This window comes from Hibiscus syriacus, unplaced genomic scaffold (genome assembly GCF_006381635.1).
Source record: "Hibiscus syriacus cultivar Baekdansim isolate YM2019G1 unplaced genomic scaffold, ASM638163v2 tig00111498_pilon, whole genome shotgun sequence".
NCBI lineage: Eukaryota > Viridiplantae > Streptophyta > Magnoliopsida > Malvales > Malvaceae > Hibiscus > Hibiscus syriacus.
In genome coordinates, this window is record NW_024063104.1 from 152,117 (window position 1) to 172,039 (window position 19,923).

General features: G+C 33.4%; 4 protein-coding genes across 4 annotated transcripts; all 4 read left to right on the forward strand.

Moving 5' to 3' along the window:
* The first annotated feature begins 2,427 nt into the window (after positions 1-2,427).
* On the forward strand, positions 2,428-4,795 carry LOC120163816 (bidirectional sugar transporter SWEET2-like). Its single transcript, XM_039173640.1, has 6 exons — positions 2,428-2,620; positions 3,452-3,488; positions 3,596-3,812; positions 4,043-4,201; positions 4,303-4,422; positions 4,513-4,795. The coding sequence occupies exons 1-6, from the start codon at positions 2,560-2,562 to the stop codon at positions 4,624-4,626; spliced, it is 708 nt and encodes a 235-aa protein (XP_039029571.1). The 5' UTR covers positions 2,428-2,559; the 3' UTR covers positions 4,627-4,795.
* A 2,067-nt stretch (positions 4,796-6,862) lies between these two features.
* On the forward strand, positions 6,863-10,046 carry LOC120163815 (SH2 domain-containing protein B-like). Its single transcript, XM_039173639.1, has 6 exons — positions 6,863-7,072; positions 7,439-7,612; positions 7,861-8,040; positions 8,756-9,105; positions 9,568-9,651; positions 9,735-10,046. The coding sequence occupies exons 1-6, from the start codon at positions 6,917-6,919 to the stop codon at positions 9,751-9,753; spliced, it is 963 nt and encodes a 320-aa protein (XP_039029570.1). The 5' UTR covers positions 6,863-6,916; the 3' UTR covers positions 9,754-10,046.
* A 403-nt stretch (positions 10,047-10,449) lies between these two features.
* Positions 10,450-11,704, forward strand: LOC120163841 (probable purine permease 11). Its single transcript, XM_039173664.1, has 2 exons — positions 10,450-10,486; positions 10,578-11,704. Exons 1-2 carry the CDS (start codon positions 10,450-10,452, stop codon positions 11,702-11,704), a joined length of 1,164 nt encoding a protein of 387 aa, XP_039029595.1.
* A 3,049-nt stretch (positions 11,705-14,753) lies between these two features.
* On the forward strand, positions 14,754-17,751 carry LOC120163814 (LEAF RUST 10 DISEASE-RESISTANCE LOCUS RECEPTOR-LIKE PROTEIN KINASE-like 2.3). Its single transcript, XM_039173638.1, has 4 exons — positions 14,754-15,558; positions 16,194-16,297; positions 16,398-16,427; positions 16,530-17,751. The coding sequence occupies exons 1-4, from the start codon at positions 14,855-14,857 to the stop codon at positions 17,687-17,689; spliced, it is 1,998 nt and encodes a 665-aa protein (XP_039029569.1). The 5' UTR covers positions 14,754-14,854; the 3' UTR covers positions 17,690-17,751.
* Positions 17,752-19,923: the final 2,172 nt, after the last annotated feature.

Genomic DNA, 19,923 nt, shown 5'->3' on the forward strand with positions numbered 1-19,923 from the left:
GGATCCCAAACCATGTATATTGTACTTGGGGTTTTAAGAAAATTTAGATAAAAAATTATTTTATTTTATTTTAAATTTGTCATGATTTTAGTCTAACATAATTATATATTTTTAATTATGAAAAATAAATTTACCATAATTATTTATAGTCAAGTTTTAGAATCCGTTGAACTTTAAGTAAAATATTCATCCCTCGATAAGATGCTAATAAGGTGAGTTATTATCTTACTAGAATAATCTTATCTAACATTATCTCAAAATACTAATTTAATTGACAATTTATTTATTTTTCTAATATTTTAATTGTTATCAACAATAATAATTATTTAAATAATATTAATTATTCGTAAAGACCTAAAATTAATTATAGTGAGTAAATAAACATGTTTACTTAGAAGTGGCAACACTTTAAAGTTTATATTTTATGAAATGATTTAAATAAATATAAGGGTAAAGCATACACATGGTCCCCCGACTATAGGATACTCCTTTATTAAATCCCTCAATTATTAAAAGTTACAAAATAGTCATTCAACTATAGAGTGTTGCTTTGTTGAGTCATTTGACTATTAAAAGTTACAAAATGGTCACTCGACTATTCATTGTGTTCTAAACTCGTCCTTTTTCGTTAAAAAATCGACAGTCGTCTGAGCTAGATGTTAACATAATGACTGAAATATGACAGCTTTTTGATATTTTAGAATCATATTTTATCATATCACGGTCAACAAATTAACGTTTAGCTTAAAATGCCATCAATATTTTAATAGAAAAGGACAAGTTTGAAACGTTATGAATAGTCGGGTGACCATTTTGTAACTTTTAATGGTCAAGGGACTTAGCAAAGCAATACCATATAGTTGAAGGACCATTTTGTAACTTTTAGTCGAGGACTTAATAAATCAATATCCTATAATCGGGGACCACTTGTATGCTTTACCCTAAATATAAAACCATATAATTCTTTATGAAATAAAGGATAAATTACGTGTTTAGTACCTAAACTATCATTTTTGGTCTATTTGAGTGTCTGTTCAAAATTTAACGTTAAGTTTTTTTTAAAGTTTAAGTACTAAAACAAACCAAAATCGATGGTTTAGGTACTAAATGTGTTAAGTTTTTAATGGCATGATACTAAAATTAAATAAAAACTAAACGTTAGATATTATTTAAAAAAAATTAAAAATTAAGTACCAAAACAGTTTAAAATCAATAGTTTAAATACTAAATACGTAGTTTACCTAAAATAAATTAGGACGGCATTAGTATTAATTATATTATCATTAGATATAGTTTAAAATGTGTCGACCTAAAATGATAGTGATAATGCGGAGCAGATAAGATTGACAATTGGATGGGACCTGCCAGCTCAGCATCCTTTGTCTTATTTTCTTGAATTTTCGACTTAAAAACACGTGCCGAAAAAAATTTAGCAAAAAGCCAGAAAGGAAATGAATTATTTTAATATTTTTATTGCAGATAAAAAATATTATTTAACTTATATATAAATAAATATTAATGTAAAAATAACCACATCAAAAGATTTTAGTAATAAACAAAATAATAAAAATTAGTAAATTCAAAAAGTTGCTTAAATTTACAAAATAATCTAACTAAATATTAATATATTTAATTTATTGGATAACTCAAATTATTTAAGCTCAAACTTAACCAATAACAACACTGATGGTCAAAGAATTTTAAACTCAAATTTAAAATTAGAATTAATATACATTTTATTAATAAATTTAAATAAAAATAGTATTTCACAACTAGTCTATTAAATAAATTCATATTACACTTATCTAAATTTAACATAATTTTAGTTAACAAATGAAGTACAATTATCAAAATGAAATGAACTACTCTTATTTATTTATGCTAAAAAATATCGGAGGTTTCTATATTTTTGAAAAAAATTAAATGGTCATCGTATTATTTTTGCTCTTAATATAATCTTTGAATTAAAAAAATATATTATTGTGATTATTCGACCAATATTTTTTTCGTCGTTGATCGTGACAATGCTAGCGTAGCAGTTTATTGTGTTAACATGACGGTCCATAATACTGATGTAATAGTAAATATGTCATATTTGAATTATCAATTTAGCTCATTTGTCATATATTATTAACTACCAGGAATTGTCATATTAACACCATAGATTATCATGTCAGTACAGTGAGCTATCATATCAATACTATAACAATAAATAACAAAAAATATTAATCAAAAGATTATATTAAATTTATATTCTAGTTTAAAAGAAGAAAAAATAATATAAAAACTATAGTTTTTTTAATTACATAAAGCTATGATGATTTTTGCCATTATTTAATTAATTATTTATTATTTTGCAAACATTCCACAAATTCATATCATAAACTCCGACGAAAACGAAAAGACCAGATTTGAGAGAGAAATTGTCTGAAAAAAATATATGGGAAAGGACTAGAAAGCTTGTTTTTTTTTTCTAGAGTTTAATCAGTCAGCTTTGGCTGGAATTTTGATCTGCTTTTTCTGGGTTCTTGTTTGTTCCATAAGAAAATTTCTCCGTTCATGTTTTTTTCTGTTCTGGACGGCACCTTCAAAATTTGCAGAGATGCAGCCGGCATCGCTGGTAATATAATCTTCCTTCTTCTTCTTCTTCTGTGAAATTGATTTATTTCCTTTAGAAACTAATTTGATTACATTTTTGTTGACATTTTGGTTGTTGGATTGAATTTAAAATGACCCATTAGTATATTCTTGAAGATGAACTGATTTGATTACTTTCTCATTATTTTTTTGATTGAGCTGAAAATGACCCGTTAGTCTATTCTTGAAGATTTTTTAGGTTAAGGGATGATCAGTTTGTCATTGAATCATAAAAAAGCTTGCTTTTGTCCTTGAAAGTGCTGAAAAAGCTATTTTTTTTGGTATAAATTTTCTTTGAGAAACTGGAACTAAAACGAATTGAGTTCGATTTTATATGATCTTTATTAGCGTATCCATTTTCTTGGGAAATCTTATTACAATTTTACAATTCAATGTCTATATGTAGATTTGATGGAAGTTGAAGAAGCACTTCAAACATTGATGTCAATGATGTGTGTTGTTTTTAGGTTTTTTGGTTTGAAATCTTTTTTCTAGCTTATTATCGAGTTAAAACTCGAGTCCGATGAGGATTTAGAGGTAGCTGTTCTAAATATTGGCTGCACCTGTGAAAGCTTGTTGTTGTTGTTCTTCCATAGTCTCTAAGTTCTGAATGGTAATTGTTGTCTCGTTTATGGATACCTTACATTCACCAATGGTGTTATTGAGGCAATGCTCCTTTGATACTCGATAAATCGTAATTATGAATTCTGTTTGATAATTCAATGTCTTCAGTTTCTTTGCTTTATATTCAAGTTTTGATGTGTAAAATCATATGAAGTGGCTTCAATCTGATCTTGATCCTTTTTCATTTCAGGGAACATCTTTGCTTTCGGGCTTTTCATATCGCCCTTGTATGTTCTACTTTCCAAGTTTTAAGAATTTATCATTGAAATGAATAGATTGGCATATCTTATCCTCTAATTAGTTCTGGTTATTGTCTTTTGTTTTAATTTTTCAGACCCACGTTTAAAAGAATTATCAGAAACCAGTCCACCGAGAACTTCTCGGGATTGCCTTATATATATGCTCTCTTGAACTGCTTGATCTGTACGTGGTATGGCACGCCCTTGATATCTTATGACAATGTGCTGGTTATGTCGGTTAATTCGATCGGTGCAGTTTTTCAAATGACCTACATTATCATCTTCATCGTGCATGCTGATAGAGAGAAAAAGGTTATCTTTAGATGCATTTGTTTTTACAGTCCATTTGTTTCTTAAGTGCACTCTGTAATCTGTATTGTTCTCATGTTGCCTGGACTCTCGTGCTCTCGTACGATATGGGGAGCCTCCTCTCGTACCATCGGTCTAGGTGTTGAATATTAAGTACTTTAAGAAAAACGGGAAGTCCGGGTACCATAGGTGTTATTTTCCACTGTCAGTCATATTCTTTGTGTTGATGGCAGATTAAGATGATTGGGTTGCTACTGGCAGTTTTTGGCTTTCTGGCAATCATAGTTGCTGGAAGCCTGCAGATAGCCGACCGAGGAATGCGATGGATCTTTGTTGGGTTATTAAGTTGTGCTTCTCTCGTATCAATGTTTGCTTCCCCGTTGTTTATAATCGTAAGTTGGCTGATCAAATGCGTTTGTAGTTTTCTTTTCTCTTTTACTTGATTGATTTTGGAAATTTTTAAATTTTTTAATGACATGATCTTTGTTCCCAGAATTTAGTAATTCGAACAAAGAGTGTTGAATTCATGCCATTCTATCTCTCCCTCTCAACATTCTTGCTGAGCACCTCGTTCTTCCTATATGGCATCTTTAACTTCGATGCCTTTATTTACGTGAGTTGCCTGTAACATCGATGACAACTTCTTGTTTTCAATTTGATAGTTGTCGTTCTTATCTGTTAACATCACCTCCTTGTTCTTCAGGTTCCAAATGGAATCGGAACTGTTTTGGGGATTCTACAACTCGTGTTGTACTTCTACTATAAAACAAAGTCCGCCGAAGGATCCCAAGAACCACTGATGGTGTCACACGCATGACTCTTGCTTTTTCTTTGAATAGGTAATTACTTCTATATTCTGTTTCTATGCTTCGATGATTTTCTGATGGTATGCTGGTGGAAAGTTTTTTTTGATGTTGAGGTGTATAGTGACCAGAATCTTGATGTATGGTCTCGTTTGTTGTATTTTTCTGAGCGTGTTCCATTTCTTTGTCCGAACAATGAGACCGATTCGATTACATATGGCTACTATTTTTGCATCCTACACATTTGAACACAATTTGTGCTCACTTGAATGCATAAAGGAAACCGAGGTTGATTTCCTGCCATGTCGGTTTTCACTTGTTTAACCTCAAAAACATCACCAATTTTTGGATACGGATGTTCGAGTATGTTCCGGACGCAAATACATAGAGGAAAATTAAGGGTTTATTGATTATCGTACTTTATTTTTAAGTTCTTTATCTTTTGTTTGTATCGTTCTAATTTTGTTCCTTAGCTTGTTTCCAACACCTAAAAGAAACCCTAAAGAACCCTAGTTGTTGCCGCCACCTTCCCCTTTATTCTTCGAGTCTAGAGTTTTCTAGGTTTGATTCTTCAACAAGAGCAACGTTCATTAATCCGCCATCCGTTCCCTATCATACAAACAAATATATATACCGCTCTTCTTTAAGAATAAAAGGAAATGAAGACATGCAAAAAGAAAGGAACTACGTACCGTCCAGAAGACTGTCGTTGGGGTGTCACTAAAAGCAACTCTTGCTAGCCCGATGTCACAAATTTTAAGATTGCAATTTTGCATTAGCCAGTGTATTCTTCGGTTTAAGGTCACGATGGTACACATTGGCTGAAATCAATATATTCCTCAATATATTTCTTCATATTTTTCGTATGTGATATATACATATGCTATACCGAGCCGAGTTCCTTGACTTAGACTTGAAAATCAATCCACTAATTACTAAATTTTTTGAGTTATTCGAGTTGCATTTTACAAATCGCTTTGAACTTGAAATTTTTTCGAGTCAAGTCGAGTTTATAAAATTATAACTCGAAGACATCTAGAGTCAAATCAATTAAAAAAATTGATTTTTTGAATCGAGATAAATTTCTCTCATCCATACGGTCTATTATAAAGGTTGACTATATATGGAGTATAACTTACACGACTTCTTTGTAAACGTGTTAATTCGTTGACTTACAAAGTTTCGTCAAACTAATTTAACCCATAAATGAACACTGATGTTGTTGTTACCTCATTGTTTTTATTTCCTTAATGAGCATATGAGACCATTACTAACCATCATTTATCATAGACTTATGTCATTCACAATTTTATGTTAAATTTTACTCAATCTAAAATATGTCTCTCTCACAATACTTATATTTGGAAGATAACGTGTCCCTTTTTATTATGAATTTACAACTTTTGTAAAGTTTATTATCATACAGTTATAGCATTGGATTTTTTGTACGAGTATGTCTATCTTAAAAAAAAAATTAAAACTTTTAAAAATATTAAAAGATCTCTCAAATTTTGAAAACTTTATCCCAATTCTTATACTCATGTCGGCTACCTCTGTTCGTCATTATTGTCGTCGACGAACTTCCAACTAACTAAACTATTACTGATGACCCAACCACCTTACGTCCTAGCCAGCGAAAGCCACTATAATCGAAGATTTAAATCTGACAACACCTAAAATAAAAATCACGAATCGAAACACTCGACAGTTCCTACGACATTCACGACAGCATAAGCAAGGATGATTGACAAAGGCAACGTTGAGGATGATGTCGACGATGGCGGCCATGGTTGGTAATGGAGGTTAGGGTTAGTGATTTGAGACTTTTATGGATTTGAGGTTTTATAATTTTTTAAAAATAGGGTTTTTTATTAAATTTAATAATTTTTTATCTTTTAAAAAATTTAAATTATTGAGCGTGACACAAGTCACTTAACGGATTTTTAATGCCCATTATGTCCCGAACATCTAAAATGATAACATTTTTAACACTAGGCACCAAGATGAATCAAAAAAAATACTTTAGACACATATTTATGAAAAAAAAACAATATAATTTGAACACTTATTTTATATTTAAATCATTTTTATAACAGCAGTGATTACGATAATAACGAATTAAAAATTAAGTAATTATATTATAAAATTTAAAAGTTCGGTGTCCAAAACGCAAGTACCCTCAGAGTTCATGCTGTTTATATGGTTTATCCTAAAGCCAAAATCGTTGTCTTCTGAAGTGACATACATTTTTCTGGGTTTTGGGTTTAGTTCTTCTTTTGTTGAAGCAAAAAGGGGGGAGAACTCATGGATGAGAACAATCCGATAATAAGAAAAAAGGATTACATTTTGCTGAAGGATTTCAAAGTGAAAACTGAAGTTGATGAAAAGGGTTTTATTTTATGCTTCTGGGTTTCTATCTTCAACTTCTATTCTGTATATCCCAAAACCATTCTTGAACAGGTTTAGCAACTCAAAATTTGATCTTTTTGTGTTAGGGAAATCACCCATTTCTCATTTCTTGTTGTTTTTTGTTCTGATTTTGTGTTTTTTATGTGATTTAATGAGTAGTTTACAAGAAGAAATTGTTAATCACGTCCTAAAAATTATCTTTCTTGGTTTGATTTATTTTCTGTTTGGATGTTAGGAAAATACCCATTTCTTATTTGTATGTTCCTTTTAATGATTCGTGATTGTTTTGTAGCTTCAGCTCTCCTGTTATCACCTACTAGAGCAACAATCTTCATTATTTTGATGATCTTTTTCTTAAATTTGTATTAGTAATTTACCTTTATTAGAGTTTTCGTTAAGTCCGACTTTTTTTTATAGGTGTATGCAGAGATTAACAGCAGGTCCCCTCTACTTGTTCTAAACGGAAAGACATTGATGCTTTTACCATTGACTTACCTACTCAATGAAGCTCCTGGTCCCGGAAACACTGATTTACGATTGACCGCCGAGATTGAACAAAACCAAAACAAATGGATACATGTCGGATACGAGGTATCATATGTTGAACCTTTATTTGTAGTTTCATATGTTGCTTTAATATCTTGCCATGGTGTTTGAAATGTTCGAGATAGTTTTCGGAATGAGTGACCATAATGGACTGGTTTTAATTTGGTCTGTTTAGTAGCAGAAAATGTTTTTCTAAGGTTTTACTGCAGTATACTTCATTAGATGAAAATTAGTTTTGTTGCCCTGGCTATTATCATGTATGCCGATTTTTCTGTTTTTTCTTTCCTTGTCAGGTCTCTTCTGATTTTGTGCGGCTTTGCGTTAATGGGGAGATTGCAGGAGAGCGACATCTTTCTTGTAGTTCAAGGAAGAGGACATTGATTGATATTCGTGGCGATAGAAGTTTTCATGCTTTCATCCATGAAGCAAAAGTCTTGCCTTCAACGTTCTCCATAAAGGACCAATATGTGAAGGTGGCTTACTTGTAGTTCTCATGTTTCCTCGATGTTTTTCCATAGCATGCAAGTTTACCTTAAGGTATAGAAAACTGATGCAAAAATATAATACCAGGATCCACCTCTAAGATTGTCAATCGATAAGTCTACTATCTCTGTTAATGGATGCATTTTTTGGGAACAAATTTACAAATATCTCTTTTGATAGGTCTTCTTTGTATGCATTGTTCATCGGTCCTCGTGGTACCTATGTAAATCTGATTTTGAGGCTTGGTTTCTTACTACGACGTTTCCTTGTAAAAGCATGATTCCTCACAATTCTGGAAAACAATATCAAAGATCAAGTATCCGAACAAGAAGAGAGAGAGGGGGAAGAAAAGAAAACCCCCCAAAAAATCAAATATCTTTCGGATGTTTGTTTTCAATTTGTCTCAAATGTATCCGTCAATCCCTACCGACCTAAGTTCTAAATCCTGCAAGCATCAGTTTCTTATAGTATAGGCTTATGTTAATAGTTGTTTTCGTAATCCTTTCAAGATTAAGCTTCGGCTCATCACCTGCAGCCACATAAAACATCCTTCAAAGACGACAAGTTTTCATATTGCTAGTTAGATGTTGACTTGTAGACAAGTGTGTATATGTGTATACTATGCCATATGTGTTGTATGAAATATGAATAAATAGTATTATTTTCTTTTGTTAAGAAAATTCATTGAGGTTACAATTGTTTCAGGACTTTGAGGTCCAACGGAAAATTACCGGATGCGAAGATTACATGACCCAAGAAAACTTTGAGAAGATGTGGTGTTGGTTATACCCTGTAGCTTTTACATTATCGAGTGACCGGATAAAGGCAATGTGGAATTCTACATCCCCAAAGTGGATAGAAGGATTTATAACGAAGGAAGAAGCTGAACTCTCACTTCAAGGTCCGAGTGGCCTGCGAGAGCCTGGGACATTTATACTTAGGTTTCCTATTTCAAGGAGTTGGCCCCATCTAGACGCTGGTAGCTTAGTTGTGACATATGTCGGCAGTGATTACGCTCTCCACCACTTGCTGCTTTCGATCGATAATGTATATAGGTGTGTGTTTCTTGCTTTATCAAATTTCATTGTTGTCCTAATTTGAAATGTTACTAAGGATGTACTCGTTTTAAATATATTTATTATCTATATTCAAATCCTTAATAATTTCTTTGCTACACTGTACACGATGTTCGTCCGTCTGAATATAGACAAAACAAACAGCATAATTAGGAATAGTCATGATATATTTTACTTGAATCTGTATGTTCAGCTTTTGGATTGAGTTTTCCTCCTATGTTACTTGACTCGGTATGAATGTCTTGCACGACCTTTTTTGATTTAAAGGGTGTTTGGAGGGTTCTTCAGGGTTGAACATTAGTGGATACTTTAGGTACCATTGTTTAGTTACACTTCTAAACATTTATCATTATCGTTATCAGAAGAGTTTATGGATAAATTGTTTCATATCCTTTCGATATATGGATTGAAAGAGATTTCTTGTCTGCATTTTGCTTATAGTTCCGGAGCACTGGAAATGAACGTCGAAGTAAAACCTCTGCATGATGTGCTACTGGAAGAACCCGAGCTCTCTTGTCTGGGAAGGTAGAAAACACCTCCACTTCAATTTCCTTCTTTGTGAACTAGACGTGATGCTAATTTTTCGTTTTTAACCCGTAAAAATGCAGGGTAGTGAGATGCCATTGACCATTGTTCGGATGTAGCATTGTGTTTATGTTTTTAGTTCGCGACCACCATTGCTGTTACACCCCACTGCTAGTTTAGGTTTGCTCAAGAGTCAAGCCCCTTTTCCTTTATAAAAAATATATGTAATATTAGAAGCCGAGGCAGTGTCGTATCGTATCGATATTGTAAACAAGCATTGCGCTGATGATGACATTCATGTACCATACATGTTGACAAAGAAATCAAATTTAAAAAGCTTTTTTGATGTAAATTTGATCACTTTGTTTTGTCCATGGTACCCGTACTCTGTTTTTCAAGTATTTTTGGCCGAAATGTATTCGGATATAGATACCAAATACGAAGTACGAGAGTACGATCTCCCTCATATATACGTTGTATTTGGATGATAAAATAATAATATTCAGATTCGTGTCCATTCGAAATTTCAGAGGACAAAGATAAAAGGATCTAAAATCTCACAAAAATCCAAAAGGATCAAACTTCTGCCGCCAAAGAAATTCCAGGGGTATGATAATTTCTTGTATTTTAAGCACATTGATCATTGCATGGATCATTCGTTAAGAACGAAAGGAACCAAGAACTAAGAACGAAAGGAACCAAGAACAAACATGTTATAAAACAGATTCAAACGACAACTCCAAATCCTTACACAAGAAATCACTAATTTTTTGTGCTGGGTTTGTTTTGGATTAGCTAATGGAAATATTTGATGCTCAGCAAGATACCAAATCAGGTTTTTCTTCCCTGTGCCTTCTCTCTTTTCCTGTTTCGATGTTCATTTCTTGTTTATCGCGGTTATAGATGTAATGAATGTTGTGCAGTAGAAGCTCAAACACCTCATCAAGAGGAAGCAATAACCGTCGCCACCAACCAGCATCCGGTATTCAGACCCGAAAACCGCTGGAAATGGTGGCTTCTTGTGGCACTCAACATCATCTTCCTCCTCGCCGGTCAATCAGCAGCCGTCCTTTTAACTAAATTCTATTTCAATCATGGCGGAAAAAGTAAATGGTTGGCATCTCTCACGCAAACCATCGGTTTTCCTATCCTTTATCTCCCCCTCCTCTTTTTCCGCTCCGTTAACATGTCTCCGAGCTCGTTGAATAACATAAGCCATTGTCTGGTCTACTTTTCGCTCGGTTGTCTGCTTGCCATAGATGACCTATTGTATTCGATAGGCGTCGAACCACTCTCTGTTACGACATATAGTCTCATTTGCGCAAGCCAGTTGGTATTCAACGCGATCTTCTCATTCATTATCAACTCTGAAAAGCTCACTATCCTGATACTTAACTCTATAGTCTTCATTACAATATCGGCTTCAATGGTTGCGGTTCACTCCGACGCATCCAAAGATAAAAATGGGAAACCTCCGGTACGAGAGCAAGAACGTATCATCGCGATTTTATCAACAATTGGTGCTTCAGCAGGCTATGCTTTAATGCTTGCTCTAACCCAGTTCTCATTTGAAAAAGTACTAAAAAAGGACACATTCCGCGTCGTGTTCGAAATGCAGATTTACACTTCCATCGTCGCCACTTGCATTTGCGTGCTCGGGTTGTTTTTGAGTTTGGAATTTATGGATTTAAAGTCCGAGATGGAGAAATTCGACAAAGGGAAGGCCAGTTACGTTGCGAGCTTGATTGGAACATCGTTGGCTTGGCAGCTTTGTACAGTGGGAGTTGTGGGATTGGTCTATTTGGTGTCCTCTTTGTTCTCAAACGTTGTTAGCATGCTTAGTTTGCCATTCGTTCCCATTGTTGGAGTGCTGTTTTATGGTGAAAAAATGGATGCAACTAAGGTATTGGCAATGTTGTTCACTCTTTGGGGCTTTGCTTCTTACATCTACCAACAATATCTTGATGAAAATAGATCAAAGGAAAACAAATCTGATCAAATCGAAGATTCTAGATCCGAACTTAACTTAATCGATTCGGACGATATTCAGTAAATTTAAAGTTAAAACACTACATCTGTAACATTTTCCTCATTTTCAGTTGTATCTGTAAGCTTTTTATTTCAATTGTCTGCAAATTTATTTCACAATTTCATGTTATATTTGGATTTGGATGAAAATATTGCAGAGAAATGTCTAATATGAGTATTTCAAAGACTCTTAAAAGAGTAATATATCGATGTTTGTATCCGATAATATATCGGTCATGTATATTTCATGAAAAGTCGGAGCAATATAGATAATATCGACAAACAAGTTTAGATGTTCCACTTCCTTTGAAGCACTTGGCAAATTCTTCCTGCAATGTTTTCTGCACTCATTACAGGACCATTATCAACTGCAAAAACCAAGCTAAGATCAGAATCATCAGACATGATTATATGTATATATATGTTATACCTCTAAGATTTTCATCGATGGCATTACCAACTACACCAGTCAACTTTCCAATCTGACAATTTTCAAATTAAATTATCATCAAAAATCATAAGTTTGAGAGGTTAATTGAATCATGGAAGAAATACCAATTATATGATATGAAATCTGCAAATAGTTACAAGTGTAAACCTACCACTAAAACGTAAGTTATATATGGATAAAATGAGGAGGCCATCATGGCATTGAAATCGGGTCTTCTTTCTAAACCACATCCTGAAACATGTCAAAGATACGTATTTACACGAACATACACGAAAGCAAACATAAACCGTTCCTACTTATAAACTCATCTAGAGGCATTTTTGTTCCCAATATGACATGAAAGAACTAAAATCACTGCTAACCTATGACGCGGAATGTAGAAAATAGATCCCTGAAGCTATGGCTATGATTGAAGCTGCGAATAACGGGGAAACCATGATTGCATGATCGTCCTGTTTCGAACAATTTTCCTGTAAAAGGAACTGATAAATTGCAAAACCATTCGTTTAAGCTTAAGCAACAGGTTCTATATACAGTCGATGGGAAGAAAATTACTTAAAATTGTCTGAAATTCTTCCAGTGTAAGATTAGCAAAATGAATATTCCTAGCACGACTAGGAAACATTCGAAACGCTCCTTCTCCTTCGATGTTGAGATAGATCGGCCCAAGTATACCGTGTTCCGCCAAACGGGTAATCATCAACCTCTTCAGAACCTAAGGATGAACAGATCAAACCCTAATATATATATATGAAGAAAGTAGGTGAATTCAAAGAAATGGGTTTGTTTGTTGTAACTAAAACCAAAGAAAGTTTAAATCTTGAACCTTCAAATATATTGTAGCAGATTGTGTTGAAAGAGCATCATGGGGGGCATTTGGCTGTGGAAAGAGACAATGGAAGAATCATTCATTGTTCCTTGCAGCACAAGCAAACCAGAACCATAAACAAAGGCATACACTTTTCTCCATTTTTTGAAGGATTTTCTTGTTTCTTTACTTTTTTTTTAAGTTCTTTATTAAATTCACGTTCTAGAAACCATACTATACTATAAATATGTATATGAATATATGTATGTATGTATGTATTGAATTTGAGAGAGATTGTGGAACCTCGTTGTCATCCTCAGGGATTAAGCGGTCAAGCACGAAGATGACGGGACGAACGGGAGAGACGACGGGGCGAGGGGGAGAGACGGCGGGACGATCATGAGCAGGCGGTTGTCAATTCTTCCGTTGATTACGAGCAGTTTTTCTGGCATTCATCGTTGTGGAATTATCCGATCTTCAGTCTTAGGTTTACTGCTACGTAAAGTTTTATGGAAAGAAATGGAAATAGAGTAGGGTTTTCTTGCTAATAGGCTATTTCTTTTTACGTGTATGAAAGAGACAATCTGACAAAGATTAATATATGCAATTTGGAATACAAATAATTCAATATAATTAAATATTTTAAAAAATATATGTATCGCATTGTATATTTTGTCAAAAAATATATATTACATTAATATTTTTTAAAAAGTCAATATTAATTACATTACACATTTTATCAAAATACTAATATTAAATATAATATCATCCTTTAATTTAATTATGTACCATCAATTTTATTAATAAGTAATAAAGAATTTTATTTAAATACTTTAGAGTAAAGTACACAAATGGTCCCTTGAGCATAGGGTATTGCTTTATTAAGTCCCTCGACTATTAAAAGTTACAAAATGATCATTCGATTATAGAGTGTTATTTTATTAAATCACTCGACTATTAAAAGTTCAAAATGGTCGTTCGACTATTCATTATGTTCTAAACTAGTCATTTTTTGTTAAAAAATTATTGATCGTCTGAGCTGAACGTTAACATTATGATTGGGACATAGACATGATAGTCGTTTGAGATTCTGAGATCAGATTTTATCATATCATGATCAACATGTTAACGTTCAACTCAGAATGCCATCAATTTTTTAATTGAAAATAACGAGTTTGGAGCATAATGAATAGTGGATGACTATTTTATAACTTTTAATAGTCAAGAGACTCAACAAAACAACACTCTATAGTTAAAAGACTATTTTGTAACTTTTCACAGTCTCTATAGTTAAAAGACTATTTTGTAACTTTTCACAGTCGAGAGATTTGATAAAGTAGTACCCTATTATCAAGGATCATTTATGTACTTTATATAATATTTTAATCTATTAACTTTGATATTTGTTTGACGTTGTCTCATCCTGTCTCAAGGCTTACTACTGTTTTATATTATATATTAATTTTTTTTATTAATCTAAGATGAGTGTAAGGTAATATCTTTTAAAAACTCAACTATTTGATATACATTTAATATATATGATGCTCGAATTTTAAATCTCAAGAAATAATAATAAATTTTAACTATCGAGATCATTTAATTCATGCATTAAAATATTATTTTATTAAGAAACTAAAAAAAAATAAGTTATTTTTATAAAAATATATTTTAGAAATAGAAGAAATATCAATAATTTCCCCCTTTGGTGTGAACTCTAAAGAGAGAAGTGTATTTGCAACTACTTCATTATCAAATTCAGTTATAATTATCATAAAGTGGATATATATTATTTCCATTCAATTGTAACCTTTTGACTTTCATTTCTTTTCAATGATGGCGATCTACTTCAATCAACCATCAAATATCTCTTTCCCACTTTCACTATCTTCCAATCTCTCTCCCACCCAGATCCCGCCATGCCAAAGCGATCGAAACCCAAGCTTCCAATGCATGCCCTCGTGGCCGCCATTGTTGTTCTACTTCAATTCCCGCAACTTTGCTTTGCAAGAACCAGAAACAGATATTGCAGCCCAGCTGTTTGTGGAAATGTCTCAATCAGCTACCCTTTTCGATTAACCACCCAACCTCCCAACTGCGGCGACTTTCCGTTCGAAATCCACTGCGACAGCAGCAACCGCACCGTTTTAGTCACGAACCAAGGCGTATTCTACGTCCAAAACATCTCGTACGAGCGCAATACGGTCCGAGCAATCGACCCGAATCTCGCCGTCGATGATTGTTCCCTTCCTCGCGGCACGTTGTCGTTCTGGGATTATATATACCGTAATTTACCGTATTCTTTGGTTTTCCCGTTCACTTCCATGTATCTTGTGAACTGCTCTATGCCGGTGAATTCCTCTTCGTATATCGACGCCTCTCGTTGCTCCGTTAACTCCTCCGGTTCCGATCCACCACGGGATTCGTACGTTTATTTTCTAGATGAGAGAACTCATCCTCATGATTTCGATGAATCTTGCAGAATCGAAGCTTTGGTTCCAATTATGGTTGAGAGTATCAACGATCTTTTAAATTCGGATATCTACAATCTGTTGAAACAGGGGTTCGAATTCTCTTGGATCTTCCCTTCTAAGTCACTGGAGGCCACACCATTCCGAGCTTTGTAAGTAAACTTCCGTCCAAAATTGAATTTCAATAAATTGACTTAGGATATAATTATGAAATGCATAACTAGGAACCAACTTAGTAAATATTTGAAAAAAACCGTTTTTATATCATTAATATTATTGTAGTAGTGTTCTTGTCTTTCTATATTTTTATGCAATATTTGACGAAAGGAAGGATTTTTTTCTGGAATCGAATTCAAGATTGAAAATTTGATACAAGTTTTTCAAGCTTGATAAAGAGGGAGTGAAGTCAATGTTTTGTTATTTAAACAGGATACTTTAGTGTATTCAAGATTGAAAATTTGAGCGACCTCAATTGTTAAAGGAAATGTTATTCTTGAGTTCTATGTTTGAGTAGTTGTGTTTGTAGGGTACGTGTCCATTGTCAATGACTAAGAATGATTTTGAAAAGATATTATCCTATAATCATCTTATACTATTTTAAAAAAAGAACATGTATATATATTTTGTCGACCGAGTCCTAGTACTGTTGACATGATTATTACTGCAACAGTCAATGAGTTTAAGTGTACTTAAACGCATAATATCCTCTGATTTCAAGATTTGAAGGTATCCAAATAGTTTAGGAATATGAGAAATTTTCCCTTAAATATTTACAAATGTTTTTCAGGATAAGGAACTTGAAATATGCCTTGCAAAGTTATGCTGATAGCTTCATCTATTACTTATTCAAAGGACCTCATGTTGCCAACAATTCATATTATCCACCTAACAGTATGGTTAATCCCCAAATTTCCTTATTATTTATAATTTTTCTCTTCCTACATTCAATTAATCATTATTTCTTACTTTTCTTCATTTTTTACCTTTGTAGGTACTTATATTATATGTCTTCTAATAACAGGTAAGCTTTAACATTTAGCCAAAATGTATTATTAGAGTCAATTAGATTGTATGTATGTATGTATGTAGACTGATATGTTCAAGTTTTCATTTTCTTTTGAAGGAGGATTTATCATATCAAGAACTTTGCCTGGGATAGTTTGCTTGATTGTTCTTGTCATATACAAATGGCGAAGAAGACATTTATGCGCGGATGATACTATTGAGGAGTTTCTTAAACAGCAGAAGGATTTAATGCCGATAAGGTATACGTATTGTGAAATAGAAAGAATGAGTAATGATTTCAAGGATAAACTAGGCGAAGGCGGTTACGGTTCGGTGTTTAAAGGAAAGCTTCGGAGTGGTTATTTTGTAGCCATAAAGTTATTGGGGAAGTCCAAAGGTAATGGCCAAGATTTCATCAATGAAGTTGCTACGATCGGGAGGATTCATCATGTTAATGTAGCCAAACTCATTGGATTTTGTGTTGAGGGATCGAAACAAGCTCTTATATATGATTTCATGTTGAATGGATCTCTCGATCGGATTTTATTTGCAAAGGAAAATAAGATAGATTTAAGTTGGAAGAAGATGTTTGATATTGCGTTTGGGATAGCTCGAGGGATCGAGTACTTGCATCGAGGATGTGATATGCAGATTCTACATTTCGATATCAAGCCACACAATATTCTTTTAGATGAGAACTTCACACCAAAAGTTGCAGATTTCGGTCTTGCTAAATTGTTTTCAGTGGATGCTAGCATAGTGTCCATAACTGCAGCACGAGGTACAATAGGATACATTGCTCCTGAACTGATCTACAAAAACCTCGGAGGCATCTCGTATAAAGCCGATGTTTACAGTTTCGGAATGTTGTTGATGGAAATTATCGGAAGGAGGAAGAACATGAGCACGGCTGTTGAACACGAAAGTCAGAAATACTTCCCGTCATGGATTTATGATCGGTATTATCACGGCGGGGATGTAGATTTGGGGGAAGTTACGGATGACGAAAAGATCATGGTGAAGAAGATGGTGATAGTAGCTTCTTGGTGTGTGCAAATAAAGCCTAACGATCGTCCTTCGATGAGCAAAGTGTTGGAGATGTTGGAAACCGATGTTGAACTCCTCCAAATGCCGCCGCAACCTTTTCAACTTCCGTTTGAAGTACCAACAGATCAATCCCATGGTTCAAACACAGAACTATCCCATGAAAATAGTTCAACTGGAGAGACATCTGCATTGCTTTATTCTTCAAATGAAATTAGCATAGACATATTGTAAGCCATCTAACCTTTTAAATATAAATTGAACATGGATGGTTTAACTCTGTGTCCTAGTTTTGCTTTTGTTCATTTATTTTATATTATAATGAGGGATTGAAGACATGATTTCATGTTAAAGGATAAAATTAAAACATATTAAGAGAAAAAACATATTATTAATAAAAAAAATATATAAACTATATGAGAATTAAATTTTTTTAGGGGCTACTGTCACTGTCGATCCCTCTTTATCATTCTATGATCGTAATCATATTTAAAAGATAAGGTAAACTATCCCAATAATTTTTTTATTAATCTGGGGCAAGTACAATGCAATATCTATTTAAAGATAACTCTCATCCCTTCGACATTGAAGGCTTACACCCCTGACATCTATGGTGCTTGAACCCGGATTCTCAAGGAATAACAACAATTATTTTACCACGAATGTCACTTGGTTCATGCACCACAATTATTTTTAGATCTTAAGGTTTGTATTATTTTTATCATTTAACTTTAAAATTTTCTAATTTTAATATTAAACTTTAATTTTACCTTCAAATAAACCTTGAGTTATTAGCTCATTAATAATTGGATGGTGTCACATTAAATGTGAAAGTTAAACATTTTTATTTTATCTCACTATTTTATTCTTTAAACTTAGGGTTTTATCTTCACTTATTTTTAACCGTTTTCGAAAGCTGTATTTCTTTTACATCTTTTGCGGCACCCTATATATTGATGAATTTGTTTAATCATTTTTTAGTACTTTGTTGATTTAAAATTTGCTCAAATCCCTTTAAAATTTATGAAATTAAATATTATATATTATCTTTTGAACTTTAAATTTAAACATTTAATAAGTCATTGTATTTTTTTTTAAAAATTCAATATTTTGATCTCTGCTAATATTTAATCTTAGTTTCATCCCTAGGTGTGAGTCCAAGATTCGTCGAGCTTCTGACAAAGTAAATTGGAGACACGACTGCGGAGTATTTGTTGAACCCACATTTGTTGCATCACTTTCAATTATGACATTATAATAGCCCAACTCACTACAAGGAAACAGGTCTGTAGCGGCGTTTGAAAAGTAAACGCCACTAATTTTATGCATATTGCGGTGTTTAAAGCTAAAACGTCACAAAATGGTAACGGCGTTTTTGAACAAACGCTGCTATAAACTTGTATTTTAGTTACATTTTTCTAACAAACATCTTATAGACTCGTATTTTAGTGGCGTTTTTAAGAAAACGTCACTAATGATGAACGCTTTTATAGTATTTGTCAATGAAAATGCCACTAAATACATAATCAATAGCGGCGTTTTGTGAAGACAAATGTCACTAAATATGTAGTAAATAATGGCGTTTATGGTAAAATGCCACTATATATCATAATATAGCGGCATTTGAGTAAAAACACCACTAAAGCCAAGGTAATTCCCAACATTTTTATCTAAAACGCCGCTATATATTGCAACCTTTTGTTGCGTTTGTTCCCAAAATGCCGCTATATGTCGCGACATTTTTTCTAAAAATGCCACTATATGTCGAGACCTTTTGCGGTATTTTTTATCCACAAACGCCGCTAACTGTTGCGGCACTCATTATACTGGCTTTTTTGTAAGTGCCAAGATAGTTTTTAGCGGCGCTTAAAAACATAACTAAAAACCTACTTTTTTGTAGTGACTCCACAACCCTACCAGCCAAAACCAACCCCTCAGAATCCCGTAAAATAGACCCCACAACCAGTGACATAGAGAAGATCGGGGTACCCTTAATGCGTGTAGTACCAATTCCTCCATCCTTCCACATAGTCTACAATGCCCATCTGAAACTTCTGCTAGGAATAATCTACGACCGAAAGACAACGCTTCATGTGCATCTCGCCACCCGAACAACCAAACACAAGGTAAAGTGTCGAGGCGGGAAAGTCCCAGCCACAGGCGAGATTCTGGAACCGGATGACGCTGCTGTCGTGACATCCATGAATATCCCAAGCAACGGGAGTATGTCCCTAAAGAATGGCCAGACCAGGCCAAGCAGAACTGTAGTTTGAAAAACAGTTCAGTTCTCCTACTCGAGCTTAAATTGGACCGATCCAATAGATAATTAAATTATTTAAACATAAAGAATTTATATTAGTATTTAATATTTTATAACTAAATTAAAAAGATTATAGTATGATTTTATAGTTTATATTGTTTTTCATATAAAAGAGTTTACGTGGCCTAATGGATAAGGAGCTTGCCTC

Coding starts and splice junctions, on each gene's coding strand:
- LOC120163814 (XM_039173638.1), top strand. CDS start 14,855: ATGCCAAAGCGATCGAAACCCAAGCTTCCAATGCATGCCCTCGTGGCC. Junction 15,559..16,193: donor GCCACACCATTCCGAGCTTT/GTAAGTAAACTT, acceptor AATGTTTTTCAG/GATAAGGAACTTGAAATATG. Junction 16,298..16,397: donor TTCATATTATCCACCTAACA/GTATGGTTAATC, acceptor TTACCTTTGTAG/GTACTTATATTATATGTCTT.
- LOC120163816 (XM_039173640.1), top strand. CDS start 2,560: ATGTTTTTTTCTGTTCTGGACGGCACCTTCAAAATTTGCAGAGATGCA. Junction 4,202..4,302: donor CTTCCCCGTTGTTTATAATC/GTAAGTTGGCTG, acceptor CTTTGTTCCCAG/AATTTAGTAATTCGAACAAA. Junction 4,423..4,512: donor ACTTCGATGCCTTTATTTAC/GTGAGTTGCCTG, acceptor CTTGTTCTTCAG/GTTCCAAATGGAATCGGAAC.
- LOC120163815 (XM_039173639.1), top strand. CDS start 6,917: ATGGATGAGAACAATCCGATAATAAGAAAAAAGGATTACATTTTGCTG. Junction 7,073..7,438: donor CCAAAACCATTCTTGAACAG/GTTTAGCAACTC, acceptor TTTTTTTTATAG/GTGTATGCAGAGATTAACAG. Junction 8,041..8,755: donor TAAAGGACCAATATGTGAAG/GTGGCTTACTTG, acceptor CAATTGTTTCAG/GACTTTGAGGTCCAACGGAA.
- LOC120163841 (XM_039173664.1), top strand. CDS start 10,450: ATGGAAATATTTGATGCTCAGCAAGATACCAAATCAG. Junction 10,487..10,577: donor TCAGCAAGATACCAAATCAG/GTTTTTCTTCCC, acceptor GTTGTGCAGTAG/AAGCTCAAACACCTCATCAA.